At 41.8% G+C, this 18,374-nt stretch overlaps 1 protein-coding gene across 6 annotated transcripts in view; it reads right to left on the reverse strand.

Moving 5' to 3' along the window:
• EVI5L (ecotropic viral integration site 5 like) overlaps positions 1-18,374 on the reverse strand; it is a 53,130-nt gene that overhangs the window by 25,387 nt on the left and 9,369 nt on the right. For all 6 annotated transcript variants that reach the window (XM_083727227.1, XM_083727224.1, XM_083727228.1 and 3 more), the window contains 7 exons: positions 11,155-11,380; positions 8,381-8,570; positions 7,418-7,642; positions 5,485-5,559; positions 3,936-4,061; positions 3,518-3,661; positions 1,768-1,857 (listed from right to left, as the gene is read on the reverse strand). In XM_083727227.1, coding sequence (XP_083583353.1) covers positions 1,768-1,857; positions 3,518-3,661; positions 3,936-4,061; positions 5,485-5,559; positions 7,418-7,642; positions 8,381-8,570; positions 11,155-11,336 — 1,032 coding nt within the window. In that variant the 5' untranslated portion in view covers positions 11,337-11,380. Of the gene's footprint in view, positions 1-1,767; positions 1,858-3,517; positions 3,662-3,935; positions 4,062-5,484; positions 5,560-7,417; positions 7,643-8,380; positions 8,571-11,154; positions 11,381-18,374 lie in introns of those variants that run through there.

Below are 18,374 nucleotides of genomic sequence, written 5' to 3' on the forward strand. Positions count from 1 at the left end.
TGTTCCCATCCAAGCTGATCACTGTGAGAACCTTGTAACATTAATAATTTGGTGACCAATATTTCTGTTTTCACTCCCTATCCCCCGCCCCCATTTGTGAGTGCCTTTTTAGACTGCAAGCCTGAAGGCAGGGATTATGCTGTTTTTACTGATTTGTAAGCCACTCTGGGTGATTTTCCAGCTAAAGAGCATAGTATAAAGGCCTTGAATAAGATGTATTCCATGTTATGGGAAAACTGGGTTGACCTGCAGTGGAGATTAAATCTGGTATAGACAGACTAGATTCATTTCAGGAGAAGAATGTGTTTAACACAAATCTCACAGTGAAAATATTACAAATGGGATCGGTCCTGGCCATATACTTAAAACGTTTTTATGCAACCCATCAGCTGAAATTGCTCCCAAGCTCCTTCTGCAAGGGTGAAGAACCAGGATCAGCTTTCAGAAGATTTGACACTTCAAAGTTGTGAGTCAACACAATTTAGATTGATTTTTGTTTCTGTACCTTCAGCAATTTTTTTCTGGCATTATGTCTTTAGCCCTAAAGGCTTAAACTTTGTAAGTTCAACCTTGCAATTTGCCACCCAGTTGGGTGGATAGTACTTCCGAGCGCTAGCTAATCCTGCATATGACTTCCAATACCTATCACAGTGGGACATTGTCTTTCTCCACCTGTGACAGTTCTAGTCTCTGCCCTCTTAAGTCGCAAACCAGGAATACTCAAAGCAACTTCTAAAGTTTGGTTTCCTTACCTTCCTTTTAGAATTACTGTAGGAAAAGTAGGAGCAAAATAGATATTTGAATGGCCAGAGTAAGAACGTATACTCTCCCTCTCACCTCTGTATTTCAACACTAATGGTATTAGCAACTGCAAAAAAGCAACAAAAGGTCCCAACTCTGCTGCACTCAGTAACAGCGCAATCCCAACCATGTCTCCTCAGAATTATTTCCTACTGAGTTCAAGGACATTTGCTGCCAGTTAAGTGGGCTTAGGATGGCACCCCAAGGTATTTTCTTGTGATACTTCTCTTCCTCACTTGGTAGATTCCAAACGCCAACATACACCGGTATCTTAAAAGGGCTATAATATTACAAGAAAGGACATTCCAACTAAACATCAGGAAGAACTTTCTGACGGCAAGAGCTGTTCAACAGTGAAATGGACTCCCTCAGAAGGTGGTGGATTCTCCTTCATTGGAGGTTTTTAAGCAGAGGTTGGATGGCCATCTGCCATTTAGTTGCACTGGAGGACCCTATAGATCCCTTCAAACCCTACCACACTCTGATTCTATTATTGTTCTTCTACCACTCTATGATTCTATTATTACACACATGTTACTCATACAGCATCCCATTTGGAATGCTTACGTAGTACCACAAAAGACTGAGAAGCATTCAAAGCTGCCCCCTGGAATGCAAGTGGGCATTGAGACTCTGGTCAGGCCTTGAGCAGGCCGTATGCCCCTGCAAGCAGCTTCTAGATCCCAACAGCTGATAGTGGAAACAAGTTGACTGGCTCATCACATAAATCAAACTGCAGAAGAATAGGGAGCTGCCAGAATTTGGGACGTGAGCCATTGCTCTCAGGCATAGTCAGGCTGAAATGGCTAGGGTTTAGGATGTTCCGAAGATGACTGATGTGTCAGTTCTCAACCAGCCCCCCACTTCCATTTCCCCTTCATGTCTTTCTCCCCCATACGGGTATCCGAATGAGAGACAGAAACTAGCAAGTCTACCTCTAGTCCTACAGTTCACCGTAGAGCTGACCTGTGACATCCCCTCCATGTCCAGTTGCATCAGTTCAGCCTGGTTGAATTGCAGAAGAGCCATCCCCACACGGAAGACTATTTCCAATCCCTGTAAGAAGTCAGCAGAAGTTAGATGGGCTCCACCCCAAAAATGGAGTTTCCCATGGTTCGGAGTAAGCCTATGGAGTAATTGAAGAATAAGCCACATTTCCTATCAAGTGGAAATGCAAATGAGATTAGAAGATATCCAACAGTTTCCAACCCCCGATAAAATCATCAATCCGCTTGAGCACATCATCCAGAGAATGTGTTGGCTCATCTATTGCCAGGTTAGGCCGAGAGAGCTCAGAACTGAACACGACTTAACAACTTGCTTAAGCAGCAGCGGGCATATGGATGCTAGCACATTTGCACAAGTATAAATGAACACATTTACAGAATTCTGTGACAAATGGAGCTGAGATAATACTTTGATGTCTTTAAAGGGGGATTAGACAAATTCATGGAGGATAAGGCTATTAACGGCTGCTAATAATTTTGGCTATATACTACCTCAAGGATTCACAGGCAGTAGGCCTCTGTATACCTGTTGCTAGGGAACAGCAGAGGGGGAGGGTTTGTTTCCCATTTCCTCCCCGTTGTGAACTTTCCATTAGGTATCTGATTGGCCACTGCAGGAAACAGGATGGAGCAGATAAGGCCTTTGGTCTGATCCTGCAGGGCTCTTCTTACAGCATTTGAAGACACTTCGTTTAAAGGGATGTTCTGTAATCTGCAATATTTTGAAGAGCTGGTGTTTGGCTACAACACTTTTTTTATGGAAGCAGTGTCACTTTTAAACATAATATCATTCAGACACTTCCTTACACAGACCTGGGCTAGTGGCGTAGGAGAGATGGACACAGTGTACATCATCATCATCATCATTATTACTTATACACAATCCTATACCCAGAGGTTTCAGGGTGGTTCACAAGAAGGCAACAACTTCATTGTAGTGTAGTTTTGTGGACTTCCTGGGCACGGGTCAGTTTCTGACAGCAGATGAGAATGCTGAAAGTAACATGTTTATTTCTGGTTGATTCAACATAACACTAAGTACCGTACTGACCCGAATATAAGCCACACCTGAATATAAGCCGCACCTTTAAAATTCAAAGGGGGGGGGGAGACAATACCCAAATATAAGCCGCTCCCTTAAAATTCCGCAGGCACTCACACCCGTTCCGTTTTACCATATGTCTGTTTCAGCAGCAATATCGTAAAAGCCAATTTTTGTAAGGTCGCGAATTTAAGCCACACTTTAATTTTCCATGGTTGGAATTTAGAAAAAAAAGTGGGCCTTATATTCAGGCCAATACGATAAATCCTTGTATGGATGGAATGGCTTCCATTTCCACAACAGGAACTCCCCCACCCCGCTTCCCCACATGTGCTCCCTAAGTTTATTCTGAGGGTCCCCCTCTCGATAGATTTAGGGACAGAAGCTATTGCAGTCTGGCAGGGATTTAGTTGAATACCACTCTTTGATCCAGGTTTTTTTCTAAAATATTTAGAATCTTACACTGTGTCTTTACACAATCCACATTTCATAGCAGCCTGGAGCAATGTTATTTTAAAAATCAGCCATTAATTCTTCCTTGATATATGCAGACTTGTTGTGATATGTCACATTAAACAGGTCATGCTCTCACTGCTGCTCCTCCTGTCTTTCTGTAGCCCTGTGTCTTTCCCCACCCACCTTCACATTTTTATATCGAATGCTTTACCTCGTACATGAAGATGTCAAACACTCGAGTGGCCACAGGCAGAGGAAAGGTGGTAAGGAAGAGGGTAAGAAACCAGGATGATGCGTACATAGAGGTAAGGAAGCTTTGAGAACGGAAGTGGATATTCAGTTCAGGCAGCTGCTCCTGAAGAGACACAGAACACAGCTCTTAATCAAGAGGAATAACAGCAAGTCTTGAGCATCACAGTTGGATTCCCCAGAGTCAGGACACTGGATTCTCAAAGGCAGGGCCTCACGTATAGTAATTAGCATCCTTAACCTTATTGCCCTAAAATAATAAAGCTGATGTACTTGAGACTGCTACAGGACTTTTAGGAGGCAGGAGGGAAGTAATGCACAGTCTGACAACTTGTACCCTTAGAAGCTTCATTATGCACAACAAACGCAGTCTTTTTTACCTGCAGCATGTACTCAAACTGGTAGATGCAGAGCCCTAGCTCAGCCATAGTGGGTTTAAAGAGCTCCCGTAATCTGTACTCTTGCATCAGACGTACAAACACACAGAACGCCTCTTCTTCAGGCATCTAGAAATGAGACAAGATGCTTGCATAAACTTCTTCAAAGTGATTCTGTACCAAAAGACTGGTATCACACAAGACTGGTATCCCCCCCATTTTTTAAAAAAATAAAGAATGCAACAGGGAAACGTGATACCAATAGCAGAACATATACTTTGCTTGCACAAGATGTCAGTTTCAATCCCTTGCACCTCCAGTTAAATGGGGCCTAGGGAGCAGAAGTGGGCAAGATGCTTGCCTTTGGAATGCTCTTGCAAATCAATGTAGACAACACTGCATTAGATGGATCCATTATCTGTTTGTATGTTCAACAGGTAACCGCCACGTTGCCACAAAAGTATTCAAGAAAAACATTCTATCTACTGTATTCACAGTCAATATTTGTGCAAGTAACACAAATCTTAAGTGCATTCAGTATGAATAACTTCAATTAACTGGATATGGGAACACATTGTAGAATTGTTCTTCTTTGGTACACTGCATTAGGGCTTCTCAGCAGGATACTGCTGTTCTTGTTGTATTATAATGGATACTTCTAGTGCCTAAACTAGTATTAGTTTTCATTTGCAGCAATAAAATGATGTGTTCTCAAAAATGGATTTTTCAGTGATGCATCTTCTAAATCAGATATCCCCATTTTATACTGACATATGCATAACACTCTACCCATCACTGTTTAAAGTAATGGCAACTTGTTTTGTTTTGAAGCACTTGAAATTCCATATGGTTTTTCATTACTAAAGTTGATGAATGGGCTTCCACTCTTGTATTGACGACATTAGTACAAATGAGTGACAGCGGGATATCAAAAAGATGCCTTGAAAGCCCAGCTCCTAGTCCAAACACAGGCCCAACAGTGAATGTAAATTTTAAAAAATCTTCATTCATTGTGTTTATTCTAGATTACATTCCTCCAGCCTGGGCCAGGAAAAAACCACATTTGTAGGACTTACCCTACAATGAATTTCGAAATTCCTAGGCACTAGCATTAATATAGGTGCCTGAAGATTTTTTAGGCCTGCTTCTAGCTCAGCCTTTCCCAACCCTGGCTCCCAGATGCTGTTGGATTACAAGCCCCATCTTCCACAGACAGCATGGCCAATTGCCATGGATGATAGGAGCTGTAGCTCAACAAAATATGGGGATCCAAGGTAGGGAAAGGCTGTCTAGCTGAAACCATTTGGAAATATCAAAAGCTTTAATAAAGTAGGGTCATATAAGAGAATGTTTCCTTCTACTAAAGTAGCTATTTTGACAATGTAGTCAAACCCAGTTAAAATTTGTGTTTGGCACTGACCAATGCTAAGGTGCAAGCAACTAGATTTATAACCTGTTTTAATATTTTGCAAGGTACTGAACTGTTCCATAAGCTCCCAAGTAAAGATGAACACAGGTTCAGGCCAGACATCTACTCCCATGTTGCACAAACCTGCATCAGAAGCAGTCCAACGATGAACGCACTGCCTTGACAGTACCCAACCTCACGGTCTACTAGAGAGTAAGCCTGAAAGAAAAGCAAACCTTAAGCAACAGTTGGTCCAGATTATCACAAAATACAACCATCAAATGCACAAAGGGATTTGAAGCACAATTAAAACACACAACTATGAGGCAGAGTTTTGAAACAACTTGTTCAACCACACACAGAATTTTCTTAATGCTGAAAAGTTTCCAATATCAGCAGTGGGAAAGGGAGGGGAACTGGGAAGGATCCAGACCATGTCATTCAAGTCACTGCTTAATACACACAAGGAGAATGACAGAAAATATTTCTACAAATGTTTCTGCAATCATGCTACAAATGAAGATTAAAATGAGGACCTTAATACAATTAAAATTCAAATAATTGTTGTTGTTTTGAAAAAAGGAACTAAATGAAGAGATGTATACCTTTAAGTACTTAAGAACAGTGCTTTGTTCCCCACAACACACAGAACACATTTTTTTAAAAGATTAGCTGAAGCTCCTGGCTGGGAATTTCCCTTCTTCTAAGGTTCTCAGGATGTGCCTTCTGCATTTCTTGCTGGGAAGTTGGGAATTTATTGAATTGGCTTAGCTTCAGCATCTGTCCAACTCTTCCTCTTTATACAGCAGGTTAAGCATTTGTCTTTCCAGACTGTAGTTCAGCTGCAATCCTTGTGTCAACTACAAAGCCAACTGGGAAGGAGGAACGCATAGCTAAGCTATCCCAATGGCACAGTGTAGTTACATCAAAGAGCAATGTGCAGAAACGCCTCCATCTCAGGCACAGCTACATCTTATATTCCCCTGAGAAGTCAACAAAATTTTCCCTCTGGCAGTCAATTATGTGTGGTCATCAGTGACTGCCGTACCAATAGATGAGTCACTTCTAAAGTAACAGATGAGTCACTTCACACCACACATCAAAAAATGGGAACAGGAGAACAAGAAGGACTGCCTATTTCCTTCTCCAATGTCTGGCATGAAGCAAGACAGACATCCTCAAGTTCTCTGCATGTGTAGAGGACTCAGTGGAGGGCAAGGGACTTCTCTCCCATGTCTGGCACAGTGACAGCCCTTCCGAAGTTTTCTGTAATTTGCAAAGGTCTGGATTCTAAGATGGGGTGGTCTGTGGTGTGTGTGGCTTTATCAACTGGCTTTCTTAATTCCTGCTTCCCACAATGCATATCCTGCTAGAGGTTGGTTCTCTTTACCACCACATGGCTTTATTACATAGCTGGAATTTTAAAATTGTATTTAAGTTTTAATTTCCCAAAGTCTGGACACAAACAAACTGGATATCACAGTGTGTTTTCTGCTAGGCAGAACCTACAGCTGTTCAGCAGATTGATGTTAGCCACAAGCCATAAAATTATTTGCTACAAAAAATGGCTTTAGAAAGGTCTGCAAAGCAATAAACACCCCATTCCCCACTGTGGAAGTCAAGCAATTCCTTTAGAAACTATCCATGGCTGGTATATTTCATGATACTGAGAGCTGAAGGAGCATCAGTTCTTATCAAGGCTGTCTCAGGAGAATTTCTAGATATAAAAAGAAGAAGAATTCAAGTACCCTAATATAAAGCTGTATCCAGGGATTCAGGGATCCATGTGACAAGGCCCATGTAATTTAAGGGGCAGAGAAACTAGCATGTATTATGGTACCAAGATTTTACAGAGCAGATGAAAGTAGTGCATAGATACCACACATTTTGTCTTATGAATTATGAATGCTAATACCCAAACTCTAGGCAGCTAGAAGTATTCCTTTGATGTGCAGGTTAAGCCACTTTGTAAAGTTTAATTCATGAATTGCCTGAATAACAAAGGATCAGACTTTTGGAGCATCAAGCACTGAGTGTTGATTTCTAAAGCATTTTCATTAGGGAGATTCCTACTTGCCTTCATAACATTGAAGAGGACCTCTTGGCCCAGACTGTCCTGTCCCTTAAAAAACTCGTGCTCTGGGTATGTCCGGGCAATATCCCTCCTGATCAGCTTTTCACAAGGTGAAGACATCTTTAACAACTCTGAATACTGATTCTTCACTGGCATGTCAGTGGCACTGCACAGAAGTTGCCAAACAATGGCTCGGAAGTGGTGGGGAATTCCTTTCCTTATGAGCTCCTAAAGGGGGGGGCGGGCGGGAGGAGAGAAACAAAGTTTGAGAAACCCCAAGTGACATTTGTGAAGTAGGACTCCCAAGCCCAAATCCTGTCCACAGTTCTGCTCAATATACCATAAGGAGGCTGCATATTTTAAACCTTTGGTATAAACTAAGGAGGACGCTGGACGCAAAGCAATTACCTCATGATCACAGCATATTGGAATAAGTCGGCTTGGTAGGAGAGAAGGGAGTGCATGAAAAAAAATTTAAGTTTTCAAAACTGTAACCAAAATTCTATTGGCAGAGAATTTCTGTTTACTATCTAGTTCTCTGTTTCGAACTATTAACTGATTGCACCATAATTTTTTATGCATTCTTTGCAAATTACCATGCACATCAGTGGCATTGTATAAATAAAACTTTCCTTCCCTCCAATACCTTGTCTCTGATAAATTCTGCTCCCCTCAAACAATCACAGGCACATCATTACTTACACATTAGCCCACAACTGTGATGTAAGTGTGTATAATTGTGAAAAGGATTACAGAGTTTATGCAATCACACTTGTGTTATTATAATTAAAAGTATTCATTAGCTGCATTACTTACAAATGAGACAACACAGTATGAACATTAAAAGCAATTGTCACAAGCCAACCAATAAAAGGCTAAAATACATATCACTTCTTGTTTTTACTATACTTCTTGTGAGAGAAGGAGTAGTATTGTACTGCCCATCGCCAGAGCAGACTCCCTCACCTTGAGCAGTTTTTCCTTCTTTTTCCGCCATTCTTCCCATTCATTTACAATCCTCCCCCACAAGATCCAGGTATCCTCCTCAAGATGGCTCAAGTTGGATGAGGCAGAAGAGCTCGAGACCAAAGAGGACCCACTATTCCTTCGCGAGCCATTCATGGAGCGCAAGGATTTGGAATCTGCTTCCAGAAGCCTGGGAAAATGACAGACTGTTAGTAGCATCCCTACCAGCCCCACACCTTCAGAGCTATGCAAGTGCATCAACATCTAACTAACTTACCACAAAAGTAGGACTCCTCAGTTACACTTGGTATGCACAGAACTTCCAGTTGAACTAAGCTGAAATGCTTTTGAATACAAGCTTTTTGACATGCCAGCCCTTCTAGCAGCATACAAAGCATCTCCAAAGGTAAAACAACTACAAACATATCACATGAAACATAGCACAGTTTGTCTGCTGATGGAGTCTGTAACACAGGGGTTGGCAAGCTTACCAAACAATGGGCCGGCCCACCTTCCGTCTGCTGGAGGATGGGCTGGAGCATGTGTGCACGCGTGCTCTTCCGGGTCGCTTCTCCATCCTGCTCGCGTGCACACATGCTATTTCTGGCGCAAATCCAGGTCAGAGGAGCGCCTGTGCACATGCGCACAGGCGCCATAAACCTAGAAGTCATTCCCCGTGCTACGCCACACCAGTAAGAGCGGGCAGTGGGAGAATAAAGCACATTCCTCAACAGAGCCCAATTTATCGATTAAGATCTCAGGCAGTAAGAGTCAAGAATGATAAGAAAACCTCTCCGTGTCTATGGTACATCTCGGCTTCACCCAATTTCTATTTTAAATAAAGGTATAATTTATATCCAAATGCAAGACCAGAGAATTAAGACAAATTGAATTCTGTTACTTTCACAAATCATTTTCAATGAAATCCCCTACTAGATTATTCTACCCTTCAACTTGGTAAGCACCTGAAGCCTTTAGCCAAAATCACATCACTGTTTTTAAAACAGATTTAGAAACACGAAGGGCAATATAATTCCTATAAATATGAAGAAAACCTTGTTCATTATACACAGCTCAGCAGAATTTGATTCCTTAGGCAGCTATAAAGGACTTATGCTTACTCATCAACAAGGTGTTCTCAGTTTTCTACTTTACTAATTCTCAATCCCAAGTGAAGCAGCCATGCTAAAACAGTCTGGTAAACAAAACAGCTTTTAGATTAGGAAAAGAGCTGTTATACATTAGGTCAAAGAGATAAGTATTTCAAAGAAACAGCCAGACACAAGTTACCAAGAAATCTTTGCCTGTTCAATTCAACATTTGTCACTTTCCATTACAGGTTCTCTGGCTGTCATGATCATTTGATGTTTGGATGCCACCACATGGCCATTTAGAAATCAAGCAGGGCATTCAGTAAAAGGAAGCTACCATAGAGCTACTGAAAGTAGCAAATCTACAGTTGTTTATATGATATGAGCAGCTGTCAAATCCAGGCAAATCAAAAAACAGAAAGGCAATGCCAAAACAGAGCTCTAACTGCCTGTCTACTCAGTCTAACATACACTGCTTGGATACTTGGGCAAAACTTCTGTCTCTAAAAGGAATGGAGCCTGACCTAGACAATGACATCTGAACAATGAAATCCAACATGCACTCAGGTCACTGATTGCTACATGTGCTTCGCTGGAAAGAGGAATACTGCACTCAGTCCTTATTCAAATGGAGAAACAGTGGAAAGTCTGCTAATTCTAGTGTCCCAGCAAGTTATTCCACCTGGCCTCTGATTTTTAGAGGTTCTAAAGTCCAACATGGTAGAAAGCCTAAGACTGAAATGCTGCCCTAATGATCTATGCAGCATCTTATTTTTAATGTCCAGTTCATGTGCTTACAAATGAATAGTTCATTTGTATATATGGCTCATGTAGGGATGCTGAAGGAATGTCAGTGATCTGAATTATGAGGCAAGCACATCTGATCTACGCCTCGCAAACAAAATCATGGGTCAGAGGAGTTCTGCCTCTGAATCTGGACCACCCAATAAAGCCCTACAAGGTGGTCTGAGTAGGACATATATTTTTTTATTTATAAAAAACCCTCCAAGAGCTGCTTGGAGCAGCAAACAATCACGCCAGTTGCCATGCAAGTTGAAAACATGGCTACCAGTGGCCCCAGAATTGATGAGGTGTGGGTCTGTGTCAGTTGCTTCCAGAGACACTGTGTGAGAATAAAACATGGTTGAACAATGCAAAAGGCATGCTGCTTGGACCACTAAAATGTAGGTTGGAGAAAGAAAGAAAGTTTTGTGCAGATTTCCTTTTAAAAAACATGTATGCAGGAACGGGACAGGTGGGGACTGATAGGGGGTTCCATGTGATCAGAACTAGGCTGATCCCTAGGCTAAAGTAACCTGTCAAAGGGAAAAAGGAAATTCTGGCAGGGAACGATGGCATATGCAACACTTGAGAATGTACAGACTAACTTGCCCATACAGTATGGCTCAAGTTATTCATTCAGTAATAGCAACGACTGAATGAACAGAAAAAGGTGACAACTGCATTTATCAAGGTCCAAGAGTATCTCCCATTTGGTAGCATTGAGCTATACACTATATGGGCTTTATACTCAAGAAAGCATTTAAAAATATGTATTTATGTACAGCATTCCCAACTAGAAGGATTGGTTTCTCAGCTTTAATACTCACATTGATAACTTTTTTAACCAACCCAGTGTGTATGCATACTATATCCAAGTTCAGCTCACTTCACTCAGCTTACCTGTTTTGTTCTTCAAGCTTTGCCAATAGCTCCAACTCATCTGGGCTCAGATTCTCGGAATCGGACGTGGGGGAGCATGCAGGCATGGAGTTGACGGAGGAGAGTCCTTCATGGGAAGAAGAGTCTGGGCTGATGGCCGGACTTGCCATCTCAGGCAGTTTGAGAGTAGCGGGGATGTCCATTAAAAAAGTATTCAGAAACAGTTTCAGGAAGGTCAAAGTATCACCTGAAAGGAAGCGGGGAAAACCACATTTTTCAGAGCAACAGTCCTTTTTGCTTATATAGACTGATGTCAATATAAAGAACGACCTTTATAGGTCTAGTTCTACACTGTTCAAAGGCATTTGGTTGGATGTGGCTAAGGCTCTAACACGCCATTGTATTCAAAACCGGGCATTTCAAGAAGAGTACAGAGATTATTAATTTCCGGCTCTACGAGAAGATAACGACTGAATTTTTAACTCTAGGTGGTAGATCAAGAGATGAACTTTTAAAAGATGTAGGAGTACTGTTACCTGTGAACTAGGTTAATGTTTTATCAATTTGGCCATTTTGTATTCTGTGATCTCTTTTAGGCTGCTAAAACACAACAGACATCTCTATCAATAGTAGGCAACACTTTACTTCTAAGCTCACAAATAATTCAGATGTAAGGTTAAGTCTCTGCTGAAAAAAAGCTTCCAAATATTTTTTGAAATGAAAAAGGTCACACTATTTTCCTTTAGTGCTGTGGTACAGAGCTTGCAGGCCTTCACTAAATTGCTTTTTCTGCTGAATTTAAAATTCTTTAAAGGTAATTCCCAAATAAATTTACTCATTCAACACTTCGTATTCTTACTAATCTGCTTACTAAATTACAGGATTCTTACTAAATCCTGGCTGGTATTTTTTAATGATATTTCTATTCATGTCATGTCATGTCAGAAAGTGCAACACTGACATCAGAAGGGCTCGAAAGTCAACACACTATGTTCCCCCATGATATTACCAAGTCTCATGACTAACCATGTCTACATGAAGTAAGTCCTACTGAATTCAGTGGGGCTTATTCTCAGGTAAATGAGGTTAGGACTGCAGCCAAAGACACTGCTTTTTTCAACAGGCTGCATTAATGGTGTAATCCTAAAGTGGAGTTAGGCCACCTGAAGGGCCTCGGAATTTGGCAGAAGTCCTCCTGCCCTCACAGAATGCCAGATAACACCATAAAATCCCGCCACACAAACTGACAGGGTGCCACAAGGAAGCCAACTGGGTCCTGAAGATGGAATGATTATGGTATTTGGTGTCTCAGACGCTTTCCTGAAGGGCAGCCAGATATCTCTCTTAAGGAGCCATGTCTTGCCACTTGTGCCACTGGGCATCAAATGAATGATGGGCTGCTATGCCACAGCTGTGTGTGTTGCTATGTATTCTGGCTCACTCCACTTCTGGGTAGTGATGTGGTGTTGACTCAATCCTATCCCAAGATTTGTAGGTAGCAGCTGTGTTGCCAAGGATAATGGAGCTGCCCTTTTTGGCAGTGTTTTTAGATGCCTCTTCGTCCTGTTCTCCTGCTCTCCCCCACCACCAATCCTGGGCTGAGCAAGTATTGGACACAGTAAATGTTCGCCTGACATTGTGGCAACATTATCTGTGGCCCAAGCATAATTGCAGTTTGTGATTGTTCAGCCTGGGTCTTTATCAGACCAATGTCTGATCTACCAGAGAAATCAAAATAATCCTGTTTCCAGGCTTTGTCACATAAATTATTTCCCTATCATGTCAGCTACCCACTTTCTATTTAGATCTCATGCCCCAAAGCCCAATGAATGTGAAGGAGAATGGGTTTGCAAGGCTGCAGTGGACCAAGCGCTATCAAAAACATGTGCGCTCTTATTGTAAATTTGCCAGATGTCCCTGTAATTTCTTTTGCACCTACAGTGCTACCTTGGTTTTCAAACATAATCCATTGTGGAAGTCCGTTCGAGTTCTGAAACATTCGAAAACCGAAAGCCTCAAAAAGGAAGCTGCGTTTCCTGTTCGACTTCCAAGGCACGTTTGAAAACCAAGGCACTTTTAGGTTTTCGGTGTTCGAGTTCCGAAATGTTTGACTATGGAGGTGTTCAAAAACCAAGGTACCACTGTACATAGATTTCTAGATGTATTCTGTTTAGCTGCTCTCTAAACTGGGTGGATGGTGCTGGAGGAAACTCTTGAGAGTCCCATGGACTACAAGAAGATCAAACCTATCCATTCTTAAGGAAATCAGCCCTGAGTGCTCACTGGAAGGACAGATCCTGAAGCTGAGACTCCAATACTTTGGCCACCTCATGAGAAGAGAAGACTCACTGGAAAAGACCCTGATGTTGGGAAAGATGGAGGGCACAAGGAGAAGGGGACGACAGAGGACGAGATGGTTGGATAGTGTTCTCGAAGCTACCAGCATGAGTTTGACCAAACTGCGGGGGGGGGGGGGGAGTGAAAGATAGGAGTGCCTGATGTGCTCTGGTCCATGGGGTCACGAAGAGTTGGACACGACTAAACGACTAAACAACAACAACAAACTGGGTGGACAGGCAACAAAAATCACAAATGAAATGTAAATGAGCTTCAGTGTAAGTGAGTGTGAGCGATACAGATACAAATTAGTACAAAATAAGCTCCAATCTCACGTACGTTGATGAGATAGTCGTACTGAAGCAGAGCAACAGCTAGGATATATTGTGCAACTCACTATTGGGATCATGGTGGAGAGTATAATGAAATCAATACAGCATCCTATGTGAAAAACAAAATCCATGCTAGGGAGATTATTAAGGAAAGAGATTGAAAATGCTCTTCTCAGTACTCTAATGCCTTTATACAAATCTATGGAGCAGCCTTGTTTAGAATGCAGAGTACAGTTCTGGCGATTCCATCTCAAGAAAGATACTGCAGAGCTGGAAAAAGAACAGAAAAGGGCACCTAAAATGGTCAGAGAACGCTGGAATTTGTGAGAAAGGAGTAGGATGGGGCACAGTTAAAGAGGATGTGATTGAGGCTTGAATAGGGCCATAGTTGAAGCCCTATGCTACACATGTACAGCATTTATCCATTGTAACCTGATATCCAGGGATGGGGGAGTAGGTGCTGCAGCTTAGAGAATAGCTTAATAGATATACAAGAAACTTAGCAGTGTAGGAAAGGTAGATTTGAGGATTGTCCATACCAATTTGTAGGAGTCTCAAGGTTGACAAGTAATTTACAGTAAGTAGGTGTTGCCAGTTCTTCCCCTCCTAGTGTTCGCTGTTGTTGGACTTGATTTCTCCATTTGTACTGCATCTTTTGGGAAATCTTTTATTATTATTAAGTCAAGGGCCAAGTATATTATCTACTGTGCCCTAGCAGTAGCGCACCATACATCTAGAGTTTTAGGTTTAATCAGTTTTGCTGCTTATTTTAACCTGTGAGTGGTGCCAAGGTATGTCATGGCAAATGCTCAGTTGAAACCTGTGATACCTGTCAACAGTTCCAGCAACAGAAGCTGTGTGTTTACGAGGGTCGCTGGGAGGAGGGTGGTGGGAAGACAGGCCTGGTTAGAACAGGGATGAGGACTCAGACTCTTGTGGCTCTCCAGACTCTGACTCCCAGCAGCCCCAGCCAACATGCCCAGCAGTGAGGGATGGTGGAAGTTGCAGTCCAGCTACATCTGGAATGCCACAGGTCCTCCATCTCTGGGCTAGTGGTGCTAATAACACTAAAGGCCATAGGTTCATTCCCCATACGTGCCAAACGTTCTGCACCTCTTTTTCATCCTACTCATTTCTCTCCATTTCAAAAGTATAGTCACATAATATGGACAATAATTTTGCAAACAACTGCGATAAATGCACAATTAATCAACTGAGCCATTAGAAGAGGGGAATTCAGGGAACTGCAGAGTCCATTAATTCTAAGACAACTTGCCCCCCCCCAATCCCCTGCAAGTTCTGTTCTGATCTCTCCTTTCAACCAACTCAGAGACACTCCCAGCCTAAGACAAGGCCTCACTTAAGCCCCACAGACCTCAAGGGTTTACAGGTTGAAATGGTTAGGCCAAGAGGCTCAAGGCCTCCAGACCAATATACACAGTATTACCTATGTCCTCAAAACCTTGTTTTGTACATGAATAATTGAACCCCTTATTATAATGAACAACTGTACAGTTTTTGAGCAGCCATTTTGTGAAGAGCCTTGGTTGATCTCTAATATACCATTAACAGTAAATATAAATAGAAGGTCTAAATAATTATAACTGGGAGGTTGGGGTGGGACTCAGCTATTGTGGCGCTTCCTGAGGGGAAGAGAGTCTCAGTATTCAGCTATAGGTTAGGGAAGGAAGATTATTTCAATCCCAAATAAAAAAAGTGGGGAAGCATCCCCACACCTCCCCATTTTTAATGCATCTCCTTTTTTCTTGCTCAGCCTGTATCTTTTTCCATCTCTCTCTCTCATTTTCCTAACCTTCCCATATCTTTCTTTTCTTCTTCATTATTTCTCATTCCAGTATCTTTCCTAATTCATTCTAATTTCCCACTCCTACTTTCCTTTACACTTTCTTTTGCTTATGAAAGGAGAGTGAATGGTGTGCTACTTCCTTCTATGACGGGGCAGGAAGAACTTAGAATAAGCCCCAAGCTTTTTTCCTTTTTTACAGTGGACAGTTGCTAATTTGGTGTGGGTTTACTCTGTCTGTTAACACAGCCTTCCCCAACCTGACGTCCTCCAAATGTGTTGGACTACAATTCCCATCAGCCCCAGCTAGCACAGCAGTTATGGCAAGAGTTAATGGAAGTTGCCATCCAAAACATTTGGAGACCCCTAAACTGGATTAAAAGAATGTAGATAATACTTGCCTACACTACAGAGTTGCTTTAACATTTACAAGAGTGATACAGTATATGTAAATTTTCATGGCTCATGTTTCCCAACACACATACATTGTTTTACTGAGTTAGTTCCTGTAACCTTAGACAATAAATATTATGTAAAAGTACAAGTAAATACATTCAGCGATGCAGGCATTCAAAATCAGCAGAAGACATTTGGGACTTTCAGATAAGCTATGAACTCCTTTTGACATCTTCATCAGATTTTTTTAAAAACCATTTTTCACTTATCAAGTGGAAAGCTTACTGGGTTTTAAGATATGCTGCATGTGTATTCTTACCCTTTTAAATGGTGCGTGTTTTCTTATTTTATTCCTTCCTTTCTCTATTTAATTTATCATTTTCAATTTCAAGTTTGTCTGCTAAGATAGTTGTAGGCACAGACTTCTCAAAAATGTATTCAAATATAATAAACAAAACAACAACAACCCACTTTTGATTTAAAGCAGGGGTAGGGAAACATCCAGCCCATGGCACAGATTTGGTCCTGCCTGGCCTCCCCATTTAGCCTGTGACCAAAACACACACCCTTGCCCCTCACCAAACACCGTAGTAACATCAGGTGTGGGGCAGGCAGAGCTCTGCCTGGAAAGCCATGGCTGATCCCTGCTGAAAGCAGGATTGAATTCTAATGCATGAGGAATTAAATCCTGCTTGGTCACTATCTCCTTCCACTCCCATAGGTCAATTCCTTTCAGACCTTCACATATTTAGCGCAAAGATCTGAAAGTGGCTAAGTGTGTTCTGTTGATTGCAGTAAGAAAACTCTGTGCAATTAGAGCCCTGGTAATAAGGCAGGGTTTTCAACTGCACACAGAGGCTTCCAAGCCCAAAGAATATAGAAACCCCCTTAGACCTTTGCACTCCACATGCAAAGGTCTGAGAACCCTGGGGCACAGCTTGAGTGAACTCACCTCCTCCTACACAGTTTTAACCCTTTTGTGTTCAAGCTATTGCCTAGAGAAATGCATAAAACTCACTGCAGTCCTAATGGCTTCCCATCACCGACACTTTCATCCTCAAATTAATTTAGGTTCCTTTCATATCCTGCTTGTATGACTGCAGAAGAGAGTTAATTCCAGCATTCAGTATTACGTTTTCTAAGCCAGCAAAGGCTGTTTACAACCTCCTCCACACAAATCCTGATACGGGGGAGGGGGGGGATATCTAATAATATATAAAAATGTAACAGCAGCATTCAACTAAGAATTCCCCACTGAGCAGGTCAGAAGATTATGAAGCAAAAAGCAGCACTAGAACAGAGTATCTTATCAATATCCTGAGCCTCCCTGCAAGAGCTCTAAGTAATCAATGCAAAGTTGCTTCAAGTTAGGCCTGAAATTGAAAGCTTCCGTAGTAATACTTTCCAAACCTTCTAATGGTTCAGTTGATTTAAATAAACTCTTGGCCATGAGAAGAAGGGAATTCAGGGCATGTTCAGAGTGCCCACAAATTAAGGCATTTTTGCTTTTTTGTCAACCTTTGGGACCAAGGAAGCCACCGTATCTTGAACTACCGTATTTTTTGCTCTATAAGACTCACTTTTTCCCTCCTAAAAAGTAAGGGGAAATGTGTGTGCGTCTTATGGAGCGAATGCAGGCTGCTCAGCTATTCCAGAAGCCAGAACAGCAAGAGAGATTGCTGCTTTCACTGTGCAGCGATCCCTCTTGCTGTTCTGGCTTCTGAGATTCAGAATATTTTTTTTCTTGTTTTCCTCCTCCAAAAACTAGGTGCGTCTTGTGGTCTGGTACGTCTTATAGAGCAAAAAATACGGTACATATCAAATGCTTACTGCTGAGGTTGTGAACCAAAATCCCCATCACTGAACCCTCAGTCAAGATCAATTCTAGTAGATGCTGTTTACAAATACCTTTTCATCTAGGGGGGAAAAGTAACTTTAGGCAAAAGTACCAGCTATTGATCCTGAATTAAGTTATTGGCCGCTTCAACTTTTTCCCAATAACAGTATCTAGCTAAGATACACTCCCTCCAATCTGAGACTACAGGCCAGCCATTTGTACATGAAAGAGGAATACACACAGATGTTGCCACCAACACTGCAGGCTATACTATTCACAAGAAACTGGATGACATTCCTACACTTCCAAATGGATGACTGTACAAGGAAGTACCCTCTGGGGAGATAAGGCATCAGGGGTTGGTTTGTGGCCATACATAAACACTGAGCCTGGCAGGGGAAAATTGTTTCGTGAGAAGGCTTGAAAAGGCAGCAGCTGTCATTCATCACATCACCCTTTGTGGCTCAGATGCTTCAGCTAGCCTCCAGATAAAAATACTCAATGCATATTTATGTATTAGACATAAGGCAGCATC

This window comes from Podarcis gaigeae, assembly GCF_964106915.1.
Source record: "Podarcis gaigeae genome assembly, chromosome: 2".
Classification (NCBI taxonomy): domain Eukaryota; kingdom Metazoa; phylum Chordata; class Lepidosauria; order Squamata; family Lacertidae; genus Podarcis; species Podarcis gaigeae.